Here is a 24810-nt window from a genome sequence, read left to right as displayed (position 1 = left end):
AGCTAAGTTCTATCATCCTTCAGGTGTCAGTCAGTATATCACCTCCTATAGAAAGCCCTCCCAGGTGCTCTTTCCAGGTCTGGGTTATACAATTCTCAGCACCCAACGCTTATTCCTTTGGTAGCACTTAAGTTTGAACTGTAACTGCCAATTTATAGGTCTGTTGTCTAGACTGATCTGAGCTTCTCATGGGCTAGGACTATGCCTCATTTATTCATTGGGGTTCCAACAAATAGCACAGTATGTGGCACAAAGAAAGTACTCAATATGCTTGGTGAACAGGATGGGGACTTACTGAAGAAACTTTCTGTTCTGTATCATAACTGGGACAGTAGTTACACAGGTGTACTTATTTGTCAAAACTCATCAAATTGTACTCTTAAAGTGTTATTTTATTTTATGCACATTATACCTCAATAAAGTTAACTTTAAAAAGGCTGAGTGAATGGTAGCATTTTAACAGCCACAGTTAACACTATCCTTTTATCAACCAGGTCTCCAAATCCCTCCCCTTCTTTTTCCCTTCACCATTCTGACAATCACTAAGCCCTGTCACAGCTTCATTCCAGTGTCTATCCAAGCACATTCTTCCTCTAACTTCTCTGCTGTAATTCCAGCTCACCCCCTGCCATAAGCTACCACATTGTCTGCATTCAGCTTCCAGTCTCTCCCTGTTCTGCCTGCCTCCATTTTCACTGAGGTAAAATCTTATAAAAATACTACTTTGTTAACACTGCATTTCTGCTCACGAGCCTTTAATAAATGTCAGGCAGTATGCTAAGTATGTCACATACATCTCAGCCACTTCATTAGCTCAACAAAATAGATGCCATCATCACTCCCATTTTACAGATGAAAAAAATATGGAAGCTCACAAGAATTAAGTAGCTCAGTCTAAGGACACACTGTGGAATAAGCGGTGAAACTGAGATTTGAAACCAGGTCAACATGAGTTCTTTCTTTAAAGCAGTTTTCAACTCTTTTATGTTTATTTTAAACATCAGCAGAATTCCCCTTTTGAAAGAAATTTCATTTAAAGCCTCATATAAAATTGATAAAAGCAGAGCTGACTTAGCAGGCAGCAGATAGAAGTCCTGGAGCCCAGCACTGCACGCTCCTCTCCTGCCCCCACCTCCACTCTCCTCTTGCCATTTCCCCTTTTTACTATTCCTCTTGTGGAATCAATACACTTTTCACAGGTACTTGTCTTCCCCACCCCCCAGTGCTGGAGTTTTTTAAGAACTGGGGCAATACTCCCCATGGGGCTCACCACGTGTTGCCTGGGGGAAAGGGACAGGTGACCAAGTCAGAGGCAGGACCGGCTAAGGCATGGGCTTCAGCCCCAGGCATGACCCAGTGTGGACAGGAGGCAACTTGCTCTGGGGAAGAATTACAGAACGTGCATGGACTGTATGTGACTGCCTCAAACTTAGCACAGGTCTGCAAGGTTTCTTTCAACCTCAAAACATACTGCTCCTAAACCTCAAAAGTTTAAAAGTCTGAGGGGGTTACCCATTTCCTACTGCCCTACCCAAATAACACATGCAGACTCTGGTTTGTCCTTGCTCCAGACTGCTCCCCCTCCATCTAGGTCCACTTTCACAGACTGAGGAGACAGACTAACATAACACACAGTGACAGGAAATGCAGCTAAATAAGTGAGCACAGATGGGTAGAAACAGAAAGGTCTGACACAGGTAGGGAGTGATATCTTTGTGGACCAAAGTGGGAAATGAACAGAAGAATAAGCAGAATGAACAAGATGAGTAATAACTGGTTTCATAGAAGAAGTGAGGGAAGAAGTATCTTTCTGGCTTTGTCATGCAGATCCAGAACAACTTTCAAAGAAAGCCAGACCAGGCAGTCTATGGTGTGAGAAAATAATCTTATTTATGTATTTAAAGTTCCATGATTCTGTAAAACTATAAAGGCAAGTTTCATAAGACCATTCTCTAGGGAGTGGGCCACTTGAGAACACCCAGCATGGGAAGAGTTGATCTCTGGGCTGGGGATGTCTGAAACAGGCACTTGCTCTGGAGCTGGAAGGAGGAATCTACATCCACACAGCAATTTCCATTAATCCTTTGGCTGAAGCTTTGCCTACCCAAAGCCTCCTGAAGCCTATCACCCACTATGCCTAGAATCTCTCTAGTTTCTCACTGCACTATTCACCTAGAATGTGTAGTTGTCTGGGAGAAGAAAGGGATGGCGAACAGGTGCTTGGGCTAGGGGTTTGCAGCCCACTACCATGGGCACACCCTTACCCTCTAGTGCATATTTCATGTCTTGGGCAAAGAGTTGCCACATCACTTCTGCGCTGACTTTTCCCACATTCAACTCCTGGGGAAACCTGGATGATGGAAGAAGACACAGTCAGAGAACAAGGCAGAGGCATTTGATTTGATTAATTCTAAAGCCAATAGGACTAATTCTTGAAGGTCAGATTAAAGAGAGGAGAAGCCTAGGAAACAGGGCTAGGCTCCAACTGCAGAATAAGGACCCAGGGCCAGTGGTAGGCAGAGGGACACATTGGGACAGAGGATCCCCTCAGGCAAGGTGGCCCTAGGGGAGATGATGCCTAGAAGGCATGGAACTCTGGCCAGGAGGAGAAGGGTTGAGGCTGAAAGACAAGCCCAGGCTAAATAAGCTAGAGCAGAAGGAGCAAGAAGTTGGGCATCAGAAGGCCCTCTTTATTCACAGCAGACGGACACATACACGCCTGGTCTCTGGATCCCCAGGGACTCCTAGGGCAGCCACTCCCAGAGGTCTCTCTCTCCAGGGAGGCTGGCTCAGTCTGGGCAGGGCCCCTCATTATGTTTCCACACCTGTCTCCAGAAACAGTTACCCAGACAGATACAAGGGACAGAGGGACAGATGGACGAACAGGAGGAGGAAGTGGCACTGTGAACACACAGAGACAGGAAAGAAAGAGCCTGTTAGACAGATGGACAAACCAACCACCAAACAGAAAGGCCAAGTGAGGTGATACTTACTGGTTCAGAACAAGGGTGTAGGAATTCTTATCTTCCTCTATGATTGACACAATGAGTGTGATGAGTTTGGGCCAGAAATCCAGGTTCCTAATGCTGGGCCCCTGTTCTTCCGGAGGCAGCTCCTGATTCTTATTCCCAAGGAGATGATGATAGATAGTGAGAGTCAGAGGAGAATATGGAGAGTCTTCCTCTCCCTTTTCCCCATGCCATGCCCTTTCCTTTAGAATCAGGCACCCTTCCTCTCCTGTACCCTGTCTTCCACAAGACACCACCACTCGTTCTATCAGAGTGGTGACCACTGGGAAGTCCTTGGACAGAAAGAATCTGTCCCTGAGAACTTCTCTCCTCAGTTCCAGAGCATTGCTCTAATAAGCTTCATCAGTCCAGGAGACATAAAATGCCTGACCCCCTTCCTCCTCCTCCTAGTAGCTATGAGCATAGTGAATTCCTGGTTGAAGTAAAAAGCCCTTTCAGTCTAAATAGGTCTAGTTCCATGTGATCCCCACTGGCAGTTCTTCTGTTCTAAGGTGGCCCTCCTCTAACATTACCCACTGCCCCACCACACACAAGTACATCTCAGCTCTGAGAAGTTCCTTCAAGTTCTGCAGGAGCTACATAACAGATCCAGCATGCAGGCCGGCTCAGCCCTCAGGGAAGCAAGACTTCCCTTAGCCCCCTGAAAGTCATTAGGGGGAAGAACTGCATTTGGAAGTTATTTGCCTAGCTGGATAAGAAAAGGCCTTGGGAAGCCAAGAATATTCAATGAGGAAAGGATAGTCTCTTCAACAAATGATGTTGGGAAAACTGGATATCCACAAGCAAAAGAATGAAATTGGACCCATATCTTATACCAGCCACAAAAACTAACTCAAAATGGATTAAGGACTTAAATGTAAGACCTGAAACCATTAAACTCCTAGAAAAAAAACATGGAAAAAGCTCCCTGATAGTCATTTTGGAAATGACAACAAAACCAAAAATCAAAAAGTAAGACTATATGAAACAAAAAAGTTTCTACACAGCAAAAGAAACAATCAACAAAATAAAAAGACAACCTACAGATGGTAGAAAGTATCTGTAAACCACCTATCTGATAAGGCGTTAATTCCCAAAATAGATAAGGAACTCAAACAACTTAATAGCAAAAAACAAAACAAACAAACAAAAAAACCCCAATCTAACTAAAAAATGGGCAGAAGACTTAAACAGACATTTCTCCAAAGGAAACACACAAATGCCCAATAAGTACATGGAGAGGTTTTCAATATCACCAATCATTAGGGATGTGGATGTGACTGGTGATGGAATTAAAGTCTGATGCTGTAAATAGAAATACTGCATAGGAATATGGAATGTTAGGTTCACGAATGAAGGCAAATTGGAAGTGGTCAAACAGGAGATGGCAAGAGTGAACATCGACTTTTTAGGAATCCTTTTTAGGAATCAGAGAACTAAAATGGACTGGAATGGGTGAATTTAACTCATGACCAGTATATGTACTTGTGGGCAAGAATCCCTTAGAAGAAATGGAGTAGCCATCATAGTCAACAAAAGAGCCTGAAATACAGTACTTGGATGCCATCTCAAAAATGACAGAATGATCTCTGTTCATTTCCAAAGCAAACCATTCAATATCACAGTAATCCAAGTCTCTGCCCCGACCAGTAATGCTGAAGAAGCTGAAGTTGAACGGTTCTATGAAGACCTACAAGACCTTCTAGAACTAACACTCAAAAAAGATGTCCTTTTCATTATAGGGGACTGGAATGCAAAAGTAAGAAGTCAAGAAATACCTGGAGTATCCAGCAAATTTGCCTTGGAGCACAGAATGAAGCAGGGCAAAGGCTAATACAGTTTTGCCAACAGAAGGCACTGGTCATAGCAAACACCCTCTTTCAACAACACAAGAGAAGACACTACACATGGACATCACCAGATGGTCAATACCGAAATCAGATTGATTATATTCTTTGCAGCCAAAGATGGGAAGCTCTATACAGTCAGCAAAAACAAGACTGGGAGCTGACTGTGGCTCAGATGATGAACTCCTCATTGCCAAATTCAGACTGAAATTGAAGAAAGTAGGGAAAACCACTAGACCATTCAGCTATGACCTAAATCAAATCCCTTATTATTATACAGTGGAAGTGACAAATAGATTCAAGGGATTAGATCTGATAGAGTGCCTTAAGATCTATGGATGGAGGTTCATGACATTTTACAGGAGGCACTAACCAAGACCATCCCCAAGAAAAATAAATGCAAATAGGCAAAATGGTTGTCTGAAGAAGCCTTACAAATAGCTGTGAAAAGAAGAGAAGCGAAAGGCAAAGGAGAAAAGGAAAGATGTATCCATTTGAATGCAGAGTTCCAAAGAATAGCAAGGAGAGATAAGAAAGCCTTCCTCAGTGATCAATGCAAAGAAATAGAGGAAAACAATAGAATGGGAAAGACTAGAGATCTTGTCAAGAAAATTCTAGATACCAAGGGAACATTTCATGTCAAGATGGGCTCAATAAAGGACAGAAATGGTATGGACCTACCAAAAGCAGAAGATATTAAGAAGAGGTGGCAAGAATACATAGAAGAACTATACAAAAAAGATCTTCACAACCCAGATAATCACAGTAGAGTGATCACTCACCTAGAGCCAGACATCCTGGAATGTGAAGTCAAGTGGGCCTTAGGAAGCATCACTATGAACAAAGCCAGTGGAGGTGATGGCATTCCAGTTGAGCTATTTCAAATCCTAAAAGATGATGCTGTGAAAGTGTTGCACTCAATATGCCAGCAAATTTGGAAAACTCAGCAGTGGCTACAGGACTGGAAAAAGTCAGTTTTCATTCCAATCCCAAAGAAAGGCAATGCCAAAGAATGCTCAAACTACCGCACAATTGTACTCATCTCACATGCTAGCAAAGTAATGCTCAAAATTCTCCAAGCCAGGTTTCAACAATACATGAACCCTGAACTTTCAGATGTTCAAGCTGGATTTAGAAAAGGCAGAGGAACCAGAGATCAAATTGCCAACACTGCTGGATCATCGAAAAAGCAAGAGAGTTCCAGAAAAACATCTATTTCTGCTTTATTGACTATGCCAAAGCCTTTGACTATGTGGATCACAACAAACTGAGGAAAATTCTTTAAGAGATGAGAAAATCAGACCACCTGACCTTCCTCCCAAGAAATGTGTATGCAGGGCAAGAAGCAACAGTTAGAAATGGACATGGAACAACAGACTGGTTCCAAATAGGAAAAGGAGTATGTCAAGGCTGGAATTGCATATTGTCACCCTGCTTATTTAACTTATATGCAGAGTACATCATGAGAAATCCTGGACTGGATGAAGCATAAGCTGGAATCAAGATTGCTGGGAGAAGAATCAATAGCCTCACATATGCAGATGATACCACCCTTATGGCAGAAAGTGAAGAAGAACTAAAGAGCTTCTTGATGAAAGTGAAAGAGGAGAGTGAAAAAGTTGGCTTAAAACTCAACATTCAGAAAACTAAGATTATGGCATCTGGTTGCATCACTTCATGGCAGATAGATGGGGAAACAATGGTAACAGTGACAGACTTTATGTTTTGGGGCTCCAAAATCACTGCAGATGGTGACTAAGCCATGAAATTAAAAGACGCTTGCTCCTTGGAAGAAAAGTTATAACCAACATAGGCAGCATATTAAAAAGCAGAGACATTATTTTGCCAACAAAGGTCTGTCTAGTCAAAGCTACGGTTTTTCCAGTAGTCATATATGGATGTGAGAGTTGGACTACAAAGAAAGCTGAGGGCTGAAGAATTGGTGCTTTTGAACCGTGGTGTTGGAGAAGACTCTTGAGAGTCCCTTGGACAGCAAGGAGATCCAACCAGTCCATCGTAAAGGAAATCAGTCCTGAATGTTCATTGGAAGGACTGATGCTGAAGCTGAAACTGCAATACTTTGGCCACCTAATGCAAAGAAGTGACTCACTGGAAAAGATCCTGAAGCTGGGAAAGATTGAGGGAGGGAGGAGAAGGGGATGAAAGAGGATGAGATAGTTCGATGGCATCACCAACTCAATGGACACAAGTTTGAGTAAGCTCCGAAAGTTGGTGATGGACAGGGAAGCCTGGCGTGCTGCAGTCCACGGTGTTGCAAAGAGTCAGACACGACTGAGCGAATGAACTGAACTGAATCATTCAAAAAATGCAAAAAAGCAAAATGGTTGTCTGAGGAGGCCTTACAAACAGCTATGAAAAGAAGAGAAGTGAAAAGCAAAGAGGAAAAGGAAAGATATACCCATTTGAATGCAGAGTTCCAAAGAACAGCAAGGAGAGATAAGAAATGCAAATCAATGAGGTATCACCTCTTATCTGTTAGAACGGCTTTTATTAAAAAGAGAAGAAATAAATGTGGGTGAGATGTAGATTATATCCCTAGTGCTTGACCTTGTTCAAAGAACAGATGGATGAATGAATCAAGGACTGAAGGTCAGTAGAGGTAAATGAAAGACACCAAGGGTTTACTTTGGCTTTCCTGAGAGCTCAGTTGGTAGAGAAACGCCTGCAATGCAGGAGACCCCACTTCGACTCCTGGGTCAGGAAGATCCCCTGGAGAAGGGATTGGCTACCCACTCCAGTATTCTTGGGCTTCCCTTGTGGCTTAGCTGGTAAAGAATCCGCCTACAATGCGAGTGACCTGGGCTCGATCCCTGGGTTGGGAAGATCCCCTGGAGAAGGAAAAGGCTACCCACTCCAGTATTCCGGCCTGGATAATTCCATGGACTGTATATATGGGGTCACAAAGAGTTGGACGCAACTGAGTGACTTTCACTTTCACTAAGGGTTTACTTCAGTACAAATAATGAGAAAATAAGAATGAGAGAAAGTTAAAAAAAAAACAACAGCAAAATAAAAAGGCTAAAGAAAGCCCTTGAATGGTTTATAAGGCCTCTTCCAAAGTCTAGATTTATCTAAAACTAGGCCTGACTCCTCTTTGTGACCCCATGGACTGAAGCCAAAAGGCTCTTCTGTCCAAGAATACTGGAATGGGTTGTCATTTCCTTCTCCAGGGGATCTTCCCGAGTCAGGGATTGAACCTGGGTCTCCCTCATTGCAGGCAGACTCTTTACCAACTGAGCCACCAGGGAAGACCTAGGGAATAGAGACCAAGTATTCAGACAGACTCCCGCACAACTGAAAGATAAAAGCTAAAAACAGTGTCTTTCCCCAACAGAGAGAATCTGTAGACGGATGACAAAGCCTTGAGTGCGGAAAGCTAAACAAAGGCTCCAGTAGCTCAGATCTCAGGGGAAGGGAGCCTGGAACACAGAAGTGTTCACATGAATCAGAATAAAATTAACCTCAGGGGGAAAGCAGACTCTAGAAGGACTAAGAATTCACCTAGTCACTCCCTGAACTGAGTTCAAATTTAGGTCCCTTTCTTCAATACCAAAGTAAAAATTATTGCTGTTTCTGTTCAACTCAGTTATGCAACATTTTGTCCAATGGTTCCTATCCATCTACAAATGTCTCGCATAGTCTAGATGGTCCCCACTCCTCAACTCACTCACTCCTGAGAACATCAAGGACTTTTCCTGAGCTCCCTTCCACCACAATCATAGGAAAGAAAGCTGAGGCTTCGAGAATCACTGACAGCTGGCCCCACCTGAGCCCGATCCTCTTACCAGCTGGTACTGGCGGCTGTACAAGTCATGGCAGTTGTTGAAGATATACTCATATGTTGAGTTCAAACAGGCCTTCACACAATCTTTTACCACCTGGCTGGCTCTTGGAGGGCTCTGAAGTTCTTGCACCTGCCAATTAATTAAAAAAAAATATGGGTCTAGGGTCCTGCTGACCTGAGTGGGATCTCTTCCTAGAAGTGCCCCCAAACTACCCCAGATTCCTTCATCCTTCTTGAGGTCCCTGGCCCTTGCCCTGAGATGAAACTGTCAGGACAGCTGATGGACAAAACTACCTAGTCCATCCTTCTTGATCCATGATCTTCTTGGCAGTAACTCAGAAACAGAAGTATAGAAATATGGGCTTAGAGGTGATGGATCCTATAGCCTTAGACTATACTCAATGATTCTTAGCTTCCATGTCCCTGGGGCCAGGTACCCAGCCTAGCACCACCCACCCCAAATTCATCTCTTACCTTCATTCGGAAGAAAGTAATGCTGGTCAGCAAATCCACTGTGGATTTTAAGTCCTGAAGTCGCTCAGGGCTCCCAGCAGGGAAATTATTCTGTTGCAAATCAAGCAAATGTAAGAGAGGAACAGAAGAATATGAAAGTCTTCCCTGCCAAAAGCAAGGAATCAGAAGCTTCCTAAGGACCACCCACAGGGATCTTTCTTAGTGAAGCAGAACAAAAATGCTGTAAGACTACATGTCTCCCTTTCTTTTCCATGGACTCAGGCCCTTGCCAAAAGCAGGTATTAATACCCCAGGCCCAGAAAGCAACACGTCCTACCCCCAACCCTACTTCCCATGCAACGTGTTAGTATTTGCACAAATAAACATTCACACACACACACACACACACACACACACACTCTTTTTTCTTGGGTGAAGAGTCTTACACCCAAACAGTGAGTTCTTCAGAAGTTACAATCAAACTGTATATGGAATATAAGTGGAGCCACGATACAGAAGAGACTGGGATCCAGGACGTGTACTTTCTGTACAGTGGATCCCAGTTACTCTACCATTCTGGAGCCAGCAGATGGCAAAGCTCTGAGCAGAACTGCTTTTGGAGCGAGTTCCTTAGGATCTTTCCACCTTAGGATCTTTCTTTCCTTTTGGCATGAGTTTTAAGGAGAAGCTGCCAAAGAGAGCTTAAGGAAGATGCTGCACCACTCTCCATTTTAAGGGTTGCTTTTTTTAAACCTTCAAAGGGCTACTTATATGCCAAATACAGGCTATACAGTCAACTCTCCATTATTCGTGCAAATGGAGGGCACTGAAGGTGCAGATAATTAAAATCGCACTTCTTGACTTTGAGGTTGTTTTATACTTACTTTTTAATGTAGGTATATTGCCTGTTCTGGAAATTCACAACACTTTAAAGCAAGTAATGAAGTCATTCTAAGAAGGCCTAACTTAGGAAGAACAAAAAAACTGCCCGTTTCCCTGTCCTGATCTAGACACTCACCCTCCTGCTACATCTCTGTCCTCCCTCCATTCTAGAAATGGACATATCTGCTACAAATTACTTGCCCAAGCCAAGCTACTCTTTCTTCCCTTAGTCAGATTCGCACACCTTGCCTGGAAAATGAGGAAAATATGGCAAGACACAACAAGGAAATGTAACTATGTTTTAAAGGGCATTTTTGGAAGAGATTATCCTTAGGAGACTCCTTGATGGGAATGTCATCAGTGAGTTTGGTAGAGTGACATGAGTGGGGTTAGAAAGCCAACTATCTATAAAGAGCAGCCACACCTGCTACTGTTTAAACACGGCATGGTCCATGGAGTTGGAAGACCCACAGGTGTCTGTGATGTTGGCCGTACTCAGATATGATGAAAAGGACTAATTTTCCTTGCCTTCAATTTTTATAGCTGTGATTGGCCCATAGTCTCTCTAGGCTGATCTTGATATTATCCTTTGTCCCACCCCACAGCCATGTCTTCACTCACCCTGTAGGTAGAGAGGTCAATCCTCAGTGAGTTGTGCAGCTGGTCCAGGAGTTTGACAAATTTCTCTTTCTGAGGGTGGTAAACCAATAACGGAGAAGAAAAAAGATCAGTTCCTGAGCCCTCAGACTGTAGCAAAAAGAGAACAATTTCAGGGTGAGGAGAAAACACTGAGCTGGGGACATATCCGGTCTCGTATTTGTCAAAGAGGAGAACAACAAACCATGCGAAGGAGAAATGGGATAGGTCATTCCTGTTCCATCTCTTAGCATTCAGACTGGGGACTTTTCCCTCACTGGCAAGAGGAGATACATTTCTGGGACTGGAAACAGCTTTTTATACAAATCAAGAGGAGATGACCAGCGCATCTCCATCCGCTGGGACTCTAACTCATCTCAGTCAGACAAAAGGAAACTTTAGACACAGTCTTCAACTTATTTCTGAGTCTGTGGTGTCCTAACTTATATCTTGGGATAGCCCTTAACAGTGAAACAGCCACAGCCTGGCAGTGACAAGAGGAGAGAGAAATAGTGATACATTTGGAAGGTGGAACCACATTCCACATCATTTCCCTTAGTTTATACATTTTAAATGTCAAAATAAATAACAAAAATACTATTTGATAGTTTATTTTTATAAAAGTATAATTAAATACAGAATCATGTTCCTGCAGCCTATTCATATAGTGGTCCTAGAACTCACATATTGATAATATTATATAGCATTAGATGTTAAGTAAATAGATACTGTGAAGAGACAGAAAGGAACAGATACTTGACTGGCTTAAACAATGACATTAATTCCTCTAAAGAAAGATTATCAACATCAAAAAAGTGATTACTACCAAGGAAAAGCACTCAGAGATCAGAGACACTGATTTGGGAGTATGAGTAATTTTATCTCTAAAGAGTAGTCTTTGTGGCTGATCAGAAATATTCCATGAAGTTTATATTGAACTTACATCAGGTGACATTACGAGCAATGATTCAACTTCTCAAATACCTTAACAACAGGAAAGGGTATACTCTGGATCAGGAAAACAGTCCAGACACTAAGAAAGGGTTAAGTTCAGGTATGTACTGGTATTCTTGCTTAGATGTCAGACTCATATGAACTTAAGTGGTACGAATCTGTCAGAGAGAGACTGAATAATAAGAAAAAGGATCCTTTGTGAACCTGCGGGGCTGAGGAACATGGTGACTCGACCAAGTTTTTGGCCCAGAGAGGTTCTCCCTAAGCCCAGGTTGTGCCCCTACCAAACCACCATGGTGCTATTCCACCTTTTCTCATTTATCCATATCTGAGGATAGTCTACTAGTACAGACTAAATACCCATAAGGAAACAAGTTCACTATCTAGGTGGCACTATATATTTGAATTTTTAGGCATATCAGCTCTGCAGTACCAATTGAAAAATCAAACTCTTCTTAATTGATAACAATCAGGTAACATGTCTTAACATCACACTCACCCCAAAGTTGGATGCTGCAAAACGATCAGATGCAGAAACATTGGTGGAGGCAGTTGTGTGGGCATAGTAGGCATTGATGTTGGCCAGTAAGGTGCTCATCACTGCTGGCACACCAGGACACATGTACTTGGATGACAAACATGCAAAATGCCTGAAAAACAGCATCTTCAGCCTCAAAGACTCTTCAGGGTTTGTGGCAAAAGCCAAGTAATCAAAAGATCCCACTCTTGTGTATGAAGCTTATGATCACCTTGGCAGACAAAGATTTTCATAATTTATTTTTTCAAATATACATTCAATGAACACCTACTGTGTGCTAGGCCCTATGCTAAGTGCCAGAATCCAAAGAGGTGATAGCCTGGCAAGTGTCAGAAAGTCCGTAACTTAAGGCATGCTATGCAAAAATTCTGTGGGAACATACAGGAAGATCATCTAAATTAGAATGGCTGGAGGCTAGGATAGACTAGAATAAAAGGCTTCTCAAAGAAGAGATGGTTGAAACAAGTCTTAAAAAATAGTAAGAATTAACATTGGAGAAGTATGCAGGCAAAGGGAAACTATTTCAAAAACAAATCTCTTCATGGAGAGTCATTCATTTGGGAAATCTTCCTTATAGCCATTGTTCAAGCGTTTGATAGACAAATACTAAGAAATGACAGAGGAGCAGCAGGCAGAGAACAGATAGTAAAAAGAGTTTATCCTAGATACTGTAGTACTTTTTAAACAAAGGTTTACTGTGTTAGCCGTGGCCTTTCTGTATTCTGGTAGTTTGAAGTTCCTCTTTATTGTGGAGGTTCCTCACTGTGGGTGGGGTTGGACGGGTGGCTTGTCAAGGTTTCCTGGTTGGGGGAGCTTGTGTCGGTGTTCTGGTGGGTGGAGCTGGGTTTCTTCTCTCTAGAGTGCAATGGAGTGTCCAGTATTAAGTTTTGAGATGTCTATGGATTTGGTGTGCCTCTGGGCAGCCTGTATATTGATGCTCAGGGCTATGTTCCTGCGTTGCTGGAGAATTTGTGTGGTATGTCTTGCTCTGGAACTTATTGGCTCTTGGGTGGAACTTGCTTTCAGTGTATATGTGGAGGCTATTGGATGATCTCTTATTAATTAATGTTTCCTCTGGCTTTCAGTCTTATTCTTGCAGTAGCCTCAAGATTTCTCCATCCATACAGCATCAATAATAAAACTTTTAGGTTAATAGTGAAAAGATTCTCCACAGTGAGGGATACCCAGAGAGGTTCACTGAGTTACCTGGAGAGGTGAAGTGGGGGGGGGGTTGAGGTGACCAGGAGGAGAAGAGGGGGACTCATACATGGAGAGAGCAGTCTAGCCAGTAAGCACTTCCCTCTGTGCTCTCCACAGTCTGGAACCCTCAGAGCGGTTCACAGAGATACATAGAGAAGGGGGAGGAAGGTAATAGAGGTTAGCATGAGTAGAAAGGGAGGAATCAAGAGGGGAGAGAGAGATCTGGGCAGTATCCTGTTCCTGAAGTGTTCTCCAGTACCCAGAACACCCTCAGAGATTCACAGAATTGGGTTGAGAAGAGAGGGAGGAGGGTGGGAGATAGAGGTTCCCTGGGGGAGAAGAAAGAGCATCAATAGGGGGAGAGAGTAATCAAGCCAGTAATCACACTCCTGAGTAAAAATGGGTACTAAAGATTGGGTTCTTACATGTACAAAATTGATATCAAATATGTAAAACAAAGATTAAAAATCTAGAGTAGAGGTTAGACTCTTATAAAAAATACAATATAAAAAAAGAAAACAGTATAAAAAGAAAAAAACAGTAAAACCGTAAAACAGTAAAAAAAAGAAACAGTAAAAAAAGTAAAACAGGAAAAAAACAGTAAAAAAAAGAAAACACAAAAAGTATAAGATATATGTATGCAGTTTGCTTTAAAAATAGGGTTTTTTTGGTTTTTTTTTTGTTTTTTTTTGCAAGGTAATAGTGGGTTATGAAAATGAAAATTAAAGGTGTAATAGAGGACTTAAAGAAAAAAGAAAGAAAAAAAAATTTTTTTTTAATTAAAAAAAAAATGATAATAGTAAAAATATATCCCAGACTTTCCCTGGAGCTGTTGTGAGCAGTGTGGGGTCTGTTCAGTTTCAGATAGATCCTTGTTCCTGCTTATACTTTTTCAAGATCTATAGGCCCCAACAAAGGTTTACTGTGATCAGATTAGTTTTTCAAAAAGGTCACTTTGAAGGTAAAAATCAGAAAAGAAAACTTGGAGAGAGATAAGACTAAGACAGAAAGACCAACTGAAGAGTTATGGCAATCACTCAGAAAAGAAGCAACAAGGCACCAAGCAGAACAAAGAAATGGTTAAGAGCATAGACCCAAGATCCAGACTCTAGGGTTGAGTCACAGCTCTACCACTCAGGGACCTTAGATAAATTACTTCAACTTCTTTATGCCTGTTTTTTTAATCTACAAAATGGAAATAATAACAACCTGGGAATGAAGTGAGTTAACATTCATAAATTACTTAGACCAGTGCCTGGCATATAAGGAAATGGTATATAGAAGTTGTTGTTATTATTATTACTGAGCTATAGCAATAGTGATAGATTAAAAACATTTCTAGGAGGTAGAATCTAGAGGTTTTAGAGACTGATTGCATGGTGGTAGTAAGAAAAAAAATGTTTAGGCTGACATCTGAATTTCTGTTTGGATAACTGTGTAATAAACTGTTCCATTTACTAAAATAGGAAATACAGGAAGAACAGAACAGATTTGCTATTGATTTGGATTTTGATCATATTGAGTTTGCAATGCCTGTGGGAATACCCAGGAAGCAAATCAAAATGGATCTGAAACTCGGGTAAAGATCTGGTCTGGAGAAAGAGATCTGGGAGTCCTAAGCTCAAAAGTAGTAGCTGAGGTTATAGGCTTGAATAAAGTCATCCAGGGAGCATGAACAGAGCAAGAAAGGCAGAGGGGTCGTTCTCCACCCTCCTTCCTCAACATGTTTCTCCATCTAGACTAAACTTGTAATTCTCTGAATAGTCTATGTTCTGTTGCATCTTAGCATCTCTGCACATGTCCTATCAGAAATGCCCTCCCCTCTTTTCTGTATTTCAAGTGCCAGCTCTTCAACAGCTTCCCTCACAGGCCTCCCCTAAAATTCAGATGCTCTCATAATACACTGTGATTACTTCTCGATAGCACTTATCACATTATAATGCAATTGTTTGTTTACTGGTGTGTCTCTCCTGCTACACCAAGTTCCCCCACACAGAGGACCCCTTATTCATCTTCGTGTTCTCAGCATGTGGCACAATATGTAACACATACAAAGAAAGAACTAAGTCAAACTAAACAAAAGAAGCACAGCCAGGGCACTAGCTACCTTCTGCTTACCCAGTGCTGTTTCCTGTGCAGAGCTCTAGTGGCAGCCCCTCCAACACACAGCCTATACCTCTTCTCATAGTAGGTGGGGATTTCTGTCATAGCACGTGTACCCTGTATGCTCTGGCCTGTGATGACTGGGCAAGTCTGCTCTTGTATACACACCCAAGCCCTGTGAACTCTGGGGTAGCCAGACAACTCCCCTTTCTCCGAGTTACTGATAAACACACTCCCTTTATACATATACTCTCTCTGCCTTGGGGTACAGATCCACCTCACCCAGCTCAGAGAGGGAAAGCAATGAATCACTGCATACTACCTGACTAGGGACCTGTCCACTCCATCAGTGTACCTCCATTAGCTATTTCAAGAGTTAGTAGCCATCTCCCAGGGCCCCAGGGGAGCCTTACGTCATGGCCTGATATATGGACTCAATGCCATAGCGCATGGCAAATTCATCCACAATTTCCTGGGCAGTCTCATCAAAGTACACCTTCCACGCATCGTCTCCTCGAGCCTCAGGGATCTGGACTCCTCCACTGCCCTGAATGTCCGTGAGGTAATGGAAGAGGTTCTATAGGAGACACAGTAAAATATATATTGATATTAAAGAGTTAAACTATATATTAGGAACTTTACCCTGCCGGTAAAGACCAGGAGAATTTGAATAGGGTTCAGCAGAAATTCTGTCCTTCAAGTCACTGCTCAGTAACTCCTATGGCCCCAGCAGTCTGTTCTCACGTTAGTAAAAGAGAACTGAGGATGGGACTGTTTCTTGGGCTGTCCGCCACAGCACAGTGAGCCAAGGATAAAATAAAAATGGGCTCCACCATTATACAGAGTGAAGTAAGCCAGAAAGAAAAACACCAATACAGTATACTAATGCATATACATGGAATTTGAAAGATCGTAATGATAACCCTATACGCGAGACAGAATAAGAGACACAGATGCATAGAACAGTCTTATGGACTCTGAGGGAGAAGATGAGGGTGGGACGTTCTGAGAGAGTAGCACTGAAACATGTATATTATCATATGTGAAACAGAACACCATTCCAGGTTCGATGCATGAGACAAACGCTCAGGGCTGGGGCAATGGGATGACCCAGAGGGATGGGATGGGAAGGGAGGTGGGAGGGGGGTTCAGGATGGGGAACATATGTAAACCCATGGCTGATTCATGTCAATGTATGGCAAAAACCACTACAATATTGTAAAGTAATTAGCCCCCAACTAAAATAAATAAGTTTATTAAAAAAAAAAAGTGGGCTCCAGAACTTCAAGTAGCTAGCCATCCTACTTATAGTCAAAGGCACCTCCCAACCTAGCTTTCTGCCACCCCATCTCCCAAGAGCTGGCTCACCTCATGGAGACACGTATACTGCACATGATATGGGGCTACCTTCTCCTCCCCCTTGATCTCCACGCTGATTTGCAGTCGGATGGCCCCCGAGACAGCTGACTTGTCTGTCCTCTTCTCTAGGAAGGAAAGAAGACTGGAGATTGACAACAACGCAACTGCAGACAGCACAGACAGCTCCCATTCTGGCTGAACCCAAAGGAAAGGAGGCAATGACACAAGTGTTCAGCAAACAGGCAAACTCATTGCAGTGACCGTATACTCCACAAATACCCCAGAACTGGCTGGGTGGGAGAAAAGAAGTGCTCAGGGGGCTAAAGGCACTAGGGGTGAGATCTCACTTTCTGAAAGCTGAAAAAATGTTCAGCCAGAGTGCGCCTCAGACACCCCCACTCCTCTGTCCCCGTCTCTATCCATGGTGGGTCCTCTGCTGGAAAAGCAAGCTCTGTATGGAGATGTATATGCTCTGGGGACTGAGTGGTGGACTCGGTAGACAGGGTTTTCCCCAGGTGCCCCAGTCATGCTCTCCCTTCCCCGAAGCTTTCTCTGGTCCTGCTTCCTCACCCAAGTTGTACCAGACGTCCATTTCGCCACTCAGTGTTCGAACCTCAATGATGGTTTGGCCGAGGAAATCATCAGATTCTCGCTTTAGCCGCTGCTTTACTCGTGACTTGATATCATCATCCTCATCCCACACACGTACCTTAATGCGGTCAGAAGAGTTGTGGCACTCACTGTAAGAGAGTCAGGTAGGTTCTGTTATGGACGGACCCAGCAACCCTCTCTCTTATGACTTCCACTTCCTTCCCAAAGCTCTACCAGCTGCACTTGAGGCTGACAGAGAAAGAGAAGCAGTCAAAGAACACGGTACTCAAGTCCCCAGTGAGCCGGGCGATCTGAGCAAATGGTTCTCCACTCCTCAGCCTGGGTAGCTCGCTCCATACTATTATCCAGTCCTGACTGCACTGGACAAAAGCAGGGACGAGAGGAGTAATTAGGGACACTTTCGATTTCCTGCCAGCTAGCTATATCAACGAAACCAACAGAAAACAGCCAGATAGATGCTGCAGAACCCTAGGAAGCAGTTGGTAGTTCCCGCCCCTGAGTCCTATATGAAGTCCATAAAGACATTAAATGTTCATGGTAAGCCCATCTGGTCATATTTGCTTTAGTTTTCTACCTAACATCCCCATATATCTTGGAATGTGCTTGGTGAACTTCTCTCATTCTCTTTCTTCTTTTTTTTTTTTAATCATTCTTTAATATCCACTTGACTTGTCATTTTCTCTATGGTGCTTGCTTTGGAGGGGTAGCTTGCCAGGTACCTCCCTCACACTCTCCATCCCCAGCAGTTGCTTTTTGGGTCCCTGTTGCCTTATCTAAAAGTTGTACTTGGCAGAGTTTGCTGCTCCTTACCCTATGTTCTCATAATGTCTTTGCACATTCTATTAAAATATTACGATAACTACTGGTCTACTGAAAAATAACAGACAAATCATCAATAAGCCTCTTGAAGCCAGGCATTGTCTTATACATTTTTAGATACACAATATCATGTAGAGTGTCTTATACACAATACAAGTGTGTGTTAGTCGCTCAGTCATGTCTGACTCTTTGCAATCCCATGGACTGTAACCCACCAGGCTCCTCTGTCTATGGAATTCTCCAGGCAAGAATACTGGAGTGGGTTAGCCATTCCCTTTCCAGGGGATCTTCCCAACCCAGGGATTGAACTTGGGTCTCTCAGACTGCAGGCAGATTCTTTACCATCTGAGCCACCAGGAAAGCCCATACAGAATACAAATTGCTTACGAAATGAAAAGTGGGCAAAATTGACTATAGAGCCAATTCATTTAGAATTAACCATAAGTATCACTTTCCGGCCTTTTGCCAAGATCAAGTGTAGAATTAATCATAAGTAATATTCAAGCAGGAACCAGTCAGCTTCTTGAAAAAAACAGGTGCTCCCCTCAGTAACTATCGCCTCTGGACTAGAGATTGCTTTTATAGGCCCCAATCCCTTTTCCCAATCTCCTTCCAAGGAGCCAAGAGCAGAAGGTCTCTACATAAGCTGCCTGTTTGGCTGATTCAGACTCAAAGTCCTGGTCCTAGGCATTAATGGGGGTGTGATAAAGCATCTGGATTCACCAGACACCAGTCCAGGTTCTAGGCTACAGCTTGCCATTTTTCAGCAGTCATCCCTTGCTGTCATATGAAATAGCCTATAAAAAAAATGAGATACTGAATAGAGGAGAAGTGAGTGGAAGCTGAGGCAGAAAGAAAAGCAGAGCCCTTAAGGGAAATGGAAAATTCTCCAAATCCAAGGTTTCTATATTCAAGTCATGATTATCCACTTGTAGGACAAGCTGTTTCCGCTCGACTCCCTAGAAGAGACTAACTCTTCCTAGGGGTTAGGAAAATGAAAAGTCTAGCATTACAGGATGGCAGGCTGGAAGGCACACAGTTGCATGGCAGTCTCTGGCTCTGTCACTCAGCTGTAGTAAAATCTTGCTAGCACTAGAAAAAGCAGTATGGTTTGCCCAGGGGCCCCTTTAATAGCCTGAGTTAAGACTTGAGTGAAATAACCCTGATACAGCAGTCTATGAGAAGAGACCTAGAAAAAGAATAAATGCTAGCCAATTAAAGCAAGTGAGAAATGGGTTTTCTCCATTGCCTCTACCCCATCTCTCTTAGAGTCCAAGTCCAGAACAACAGGATTTAATGCTGTTCCCAAAATACACACAGTCCCAGGAAAGACAGAGCCCACTATGACTTACAAATGGAACTTCTCCTCCCAAACAGGATTCAGGTTTCCAAAAATGGTCTTGGTACGCTTCTTGGTTTTGCCCACTTGCACAGTTACATAAGGGTCACTGGATCCTGTCTTGTCCTTGGCTTGTAGACCCTGAGCACACACCACTGCAACTCAGACACACACAGAAGAGGCTTCAGAGTACACTCTGGAAGTCATGAACCCTCCAAAGTACGACTCATACTCCCCATCTTAGAGCACCCTCTATCTGCTCCTTGCACAGGAGCAGATTTCTTCACTCCTCCACTTCTATTCTTAGCCCTAAGCCTTTCCCTCAAAGCCTAGCCCAAGAATCCTACCTCTTCCCTGGACCCTAGCTGACCATTTACCCAGACAGGTCCTTACCTGTTCTGATACATGCATGCTTCAGTCATATGCACCCAGCTAATAAATCACTGGTTAACCACTTCCTGATCTCCTGCCTGTCCCCTTTCCCCTGGCCTCCCAGCTCTTATAACATCAAACTGTTAACCAAGTCTGTAATATCAGATTGTTACTAAATCCTTGCGTTATCATTCAGATTGCAAGTGTCAGTCTTGCCTCTCCCAGCACCACTGGCATTGGAATCTAGAAGAGGAGGAGTGATGAATAATGAGGGCTTCATTCTGTGTTCTTTCCCCTCAGTTCCTGCTTCCTCATGGTCAGGATGCTTCCTCCCCAGGCTCCTCCCCATAGCCGAGGCCCTCCTGTCCCCTCAAACTCTGGCCTACTCACCAGTGATGGTGATCTTGGCTGACCATTTGGAGGTGCCATCCAACACACTCTGCTTCACTGTTTTCATTTGTTGCACATGGGCGACTTTGCTCACACTGAAGACATCCCGGATAACTTCAAAGATCTCTGGCTTATTCCGCTCTCGGATCTTCATGCGGTCCTTCATGGCCATGATGATATTCTGGGTCCGGTCCTCCGCTCCATGTTTAGAGCTCTTTTCTGCAGCCCCTGAAGAGTGGCCAGAGACAGAAAGTAGGATAACCAACAGGTCACCTACCAGATCAAGGATCAGCCTGAAGAATGGGGCTTAGGAGATGTCACTGGGCAGTGAGAGAAGCTTAGGAAGACTGGTATATCTCTGGGAAAAGTTGGTATCTGTGGGGCCTGCTAGAGTTTAATGCCTGGCCAGTGGAGTTTAAAAGGCAACTCAAAGAGTAGCAAAAAGTTGATCATTGTTATATGTTAACCATATAACTAATATGTTATATTAGTCCATTCTATTTAGAAACATATTGAATTTTTCATCAGAAAAGAAAAAAAAAATGTAGCTCAGTCTGCAGTTGGTTTTGTCTTTCTTCCATCGACACGCTTGTTGAGAGATACTCTCCAAGTCTAAGGCCAAAATATCAAAACGGGTATCCCAGTTATCAGGGAGGGGTTGTGGATAAGCACAACTCCACCAAACTCATCCAAATGCCAAGGCATGATACAGATCTCAGAATTCATCATAGCACATAGCTGGGCACATCCTCCCCTGTGGCTCCAGTGTCTCAAATATCAGAAGATATTGTGGTGTGGTGAGAAAATTATGGCTTTGTTATCTGATAGACCTGGGTTCCAATCCTGACTCTACTACTCCCTGCTGGGTAAATACATTTCTTCTATGAGAAGAAGGTGGCACTTATCTCTCAAGATTTGTAGGAAGCATTTTATTAGCATAAAGCATCCAGCCCAGTGCCTGCCATCTGAGACTGGGCTAGGTGCTTTATTTAATGAGTAGTAAACACTCTCTATTATTATTACCATCAGTATTATCCTGGCAAGGCCAAGGGCCATTTTTACTAGCCATGATCCCAGCCAGCTCATCTCTGCTGTCCTAAGGATTAGGGAGGAACAGAGATTTCCTCCAGCGTATTTCAACAACCAGGCTTCTCAGGCAAAGGACCCATCCTTTCTTTATTGGCAGACTGGCTTTTAACCTCTCTCCAGTCTCCAAAGGCTCAGGCCTTAACTACAAAATTTGGAGCAAAGAAGAAAGGTCAACATTCACATCCTAACCCTGGGAGGATGGAAAGCATATTTTCTGTCTAGGGAAGTCTACAGAAGGGTATTTAATTCCACTCTGTACTTCATAGAAAACTTAGATAAATGAAAAGTGACCTGGGCTGCATCTACTCTTGCATTTAGCATATCCCATGCAATGCTATATCCCTGGATGGGGACCTCGGAAAGGCTCTTAAAGATAAGATAAGACACCCTGGCTATTACAGAGCACCACTTTAGAGGCTTCCAGCAAGCAGCCTATGCAGCCAGTTGCTAGTTCTCCCAATTAAAGCAGGGTGCTGCTGGCACCTGTCCTTGTCACCCCTCATGATGGGTTTGGGCAAAGTCATCACCAGCACTCAACTCTTCTGCTGTGTTCAGCCTGTCTCTTCACGTCCACTACAGCCATGTCACTGGCATCAATCTAGGGTTCTTCAAAGAAAGACATTTTAAGTCAGCAGTTTCTCAAGGCCCTTTTAGGTCTCATATCTTTTCTTGCAATAATGAAGTGCTTGTGAGTCTAAAGGTGACCTTCCTTTCTCCTACCACAATTCTTGAAGCTTTCATTGCTGTGGCGTGGCAATGAGGAACACCTGAAGACCTGGAGGGGTGAGAAATACTTCCTACATCCTGCACCCCTGCTCTTCCCAGGGTCTAACCATAGCAGTGCAAGCCGAGCAGGAGTGGAGCAAGGAGATAAGAACTTGGAGAGCTACCACCTCTTGTGCGAAGACTTGCTGCTTTCCCTGCTCCTGTTCTCCCCACTCAGATGGTGGCACAAGTCACATGTTTAAAAGGGCCTTGGGAGTCACACATTCTCCTTCTGGGCCTCTGCCTCATCCATTTGAAGATTCTGTTCTTGGTACTGATGTCTAAAAGCTCCATCTAGAAGCAAGGAGTAAATTCCACCTTCCCTGAGTCTAGAGGTCTAGACCTTAGGAGGCTCCTCTCTGAGGCCTAGAACCCCAGAACCCTCTCTTCCTATTAGTTCTGGTCCCTGATTAAACATGCTCTAGTCTTTTGGGCAATACAGCCATCATGGTGTGTACAATACCCAAGTAGAGCCTCTGGGATCACCTGAATCCTGGAAGAGATTCTAGCTCCATCCAATGGCCATAGGAAGCTAAATGAATTTTTCCTAAAGGTGTTTAAGCAAGTGTTACAAGACCTGTTATTTGGAAAGGCAATGTCTCTTGACTTAGGAACCTACTTTCTCTAAAAAGCAAAGAGCTTCAGAGTCAGGTAAATTGGAGGGATGATGGCTCAGCCATCCTGGTTCCTTGTTGCCAGGCTATGTTGGAGAGGCCCTGCTGCTCACAAGCCCCCTCCCCCACCCGTCACTCCACAGGTGCACTCACGCTGCAGGCAGTCAGCATTGAGCAGGTCCTGGCACTTCTCATGGCACTTGACTCCACATTCGCTGCAGCGCATGCCCTGCCGGGCGATGCCCCAGAGCAGGCCTTCACACTCATAGCAGTAGGTGGGGGTGGTGGCTGACCAAACCTCAAAGTTGTGGGGTGTGGTGCACGAGATGGGATAGATTAAGGCCTGCAGGGTTTTCTTATACACATGGGATTTCTGAAAAACACATATCGCATCATCCACCAGTGACTTTAGTTCTCTGCTGAGAGATACCACTACTAAGCCCAGTGCAGGGTTATCAACACCTCTGGCAGTCAAGGAGATGCTTCAGTCTGGCCCGACCCACATTCCAGCCCGGCATAAAGAAACCCCCAACATCATGTGCTCCTGGTCATCCAAGGAGCACATCCATGACCTGAATGCTGGGTTTGAGCCTTGCCCCAGCATTCAGGCTTTTTAGAGAAACAGAAGGTACTAGACTCACCATAAATCCCTGACATGAGTGGTCACATACTCCAACATGAGATTTAGGTTTACCCCTGGTCTGGACCCTTGCTTCTCCCAGTGTGGAAAACTTGATGCTATAATATCTATCTATTTCATTAACAGAGTCCGTCCAAAACTTTTTGGCTACAGAGATGATCACTGGGCCATAGGCCAGTGGACTCACGAAAGCCCACGGGTCACTTACCAGCTCTTCATCCTTGAGAGAGGTGCGTGTAGCCATTGCAGAAGTAATGCCTGCTTTCCGGGACTGGACCAGTGACTGTGAGAGAAGACTTGCTGTCAGCCCTGGCTACTACCAAGGGCTGGGCAAAGTCCTGGGGAGGGAGTTTCAGTGACCAAAGCTATTTGATGATAACTTACTACTTTCTATTTTTACTGTCATTCACAGGGGACTCTCCACAGGTAATGGGTAATAAGCACCTGAGGTTAAGATACAAACTCAAGGCCCTCAGGGAACTGTTCTAACAACGATAGAACAGCACTTCTCTCAGGGTACCTGTCATCCAAAGAGTTTCTCTTTCCGTCAATATTTTTAGGTATCTGACCCCATAGAAACTCCTTGCTTAAAGGAAGGCAGAGGAAAATGAAAAGTCTAGAATTACAGTATGAAACAGGTCATTAAGAACAGGACAGACACAAAACTCTGTCAGAATCACATTCAAGAACCACCAGTGGGAACAGTGATGCTATACTAAATCCTCCAGTCCTGGGCACCACCCCATGCCCACACAATCCCAGGGGGCTGTGGAAGCCAACAGCCCAAATGAGCAGGGCACTGAGTGAAAGGGGGCAATGTAGCCTCAGTGAAATCACGCAGGGCAGGGGGTTAAACATGAGATCTAGGATGCCCTGCTAGAAAGGCCCATGAATCTGCTAAGTCCAAGCTTTAGGGGCTGCCTCCAGAGAGGCACATGGTTTCCCTAAAGGCAGTGGATACCAGGCAGACAGAAGTCATTATATCAGCCTGAGCAGCAAGAATAGTTGGGATGTGCCCAGGTAGCTTGAGATTCGGGCTTTTGTAAAGGATGGAAAGGGGCTCTGGAGACACTCACCATAGCCTGTGCAGAGGAGAGCAGAGAAAGGAACAACATGATGTTAAAGCCCCACAAGGGCATGAAAGCTTTCAGAGGCAACTGAGAGGTTCTTCCCTGGAGTCCAAAAGCAGGAAACATGTCCCAGCCCCCTCTGCCTCTATCCTCTATCCACTGTATCCAACCCAGACAGCTGCCCAGGGCCCAAGGTCTAGGAGGAGGGTCATGCCATAAAGTGAAATATGGACAAGGTTAAAAGACGGAGGAGGGGAAACAAGAAATGAGTAAGATACTGCCATCCACTCAGTTAAGCAAAAGAAACTGGTGAGC

At 43.9% G+C, this 24810-nt stretch overlaps 1 protein-coding gene across 10 annotated transcripts in view; it reads right to left on the bottom strand.

The window, feature by feature from the left end:
- Positions 1-24810, bottom strand: part of UNC13B (unc-13 homolog B) — a 207791-nt gene that overhangs the window by 11206 nt on the left and 171775 nt on the right. For 7 of the 10 annotated variants that reach the window (XR_014058950.1, XM_081507724.1, XM_081507757.1 and 4 more), the window contains 13 exons: positions 23634-23708; positions 22939-23158; positions 20318-20545; positions 19569-19710; positions 17356-17525; positions 16795-16910; positions 15840-16003; positions 12085-12235; positions 10617-10685; positions 9135-9224; positions 8662-8790; positions 2994-3121; positions 2265-2350 (listed from right to left, as the gene is read on the bottom strand). Coding sequence is in view for 9 of the 10 variants with exons in the window: in XM_081507724.1 (XP_081363850.1) it covers positions 2265-2350; positions 2994-3121; positions 8662-8790; positions 9135-9224; positions 10617-10685; positions 12085-12235; positions 15840-16003; positions 16795-16910; positions 17356-17525; positions 19569-19710; positions 20318-20545; positions 22939-23158; positions 23634-23708 (1768 nt within the window). In the remaining variant the exon portion in view is untranslated. Of the gene's footprint in view, positions 1-2264; positions 2351-2993; positions 3122-8661; positions 8791-9134; positions 9225-10616; positions 10743-12084; positions 12236-15839; positions 16004-16794; positions 16911-17355; positions 17526-19568; positions 19711-20317; positions 20546-22938; positions 23159-23633; positions 23709-24810 lie in introns of all 10 variants that reach the window. The other 3 variants (XM_081507735.1, XM_081507746.1, XM_081507768.1) reach the window with 1 other exon arrangement.

Source organism: Giraffa tippelskirchi, chromosome 1 (assembly GCF_054371585.1).
Source record: "Giraffa tippelskirchi isolate mGirTip1 chromosome 1, T2T-mGirTip1v1.2.pri, whole genome shotgun sequence".
NCBI lineage: Eukaryota > Metazoa > Chordata > Mammalia > Artiodactyla > Giraffidae > Giraffa > Giraffa tippelskirchi.
The sequence above is the reverse complement of the archived record's forward strand: the minus strand, read 5'-3'. Positions and strand labels throughout refer to the sequence as shown.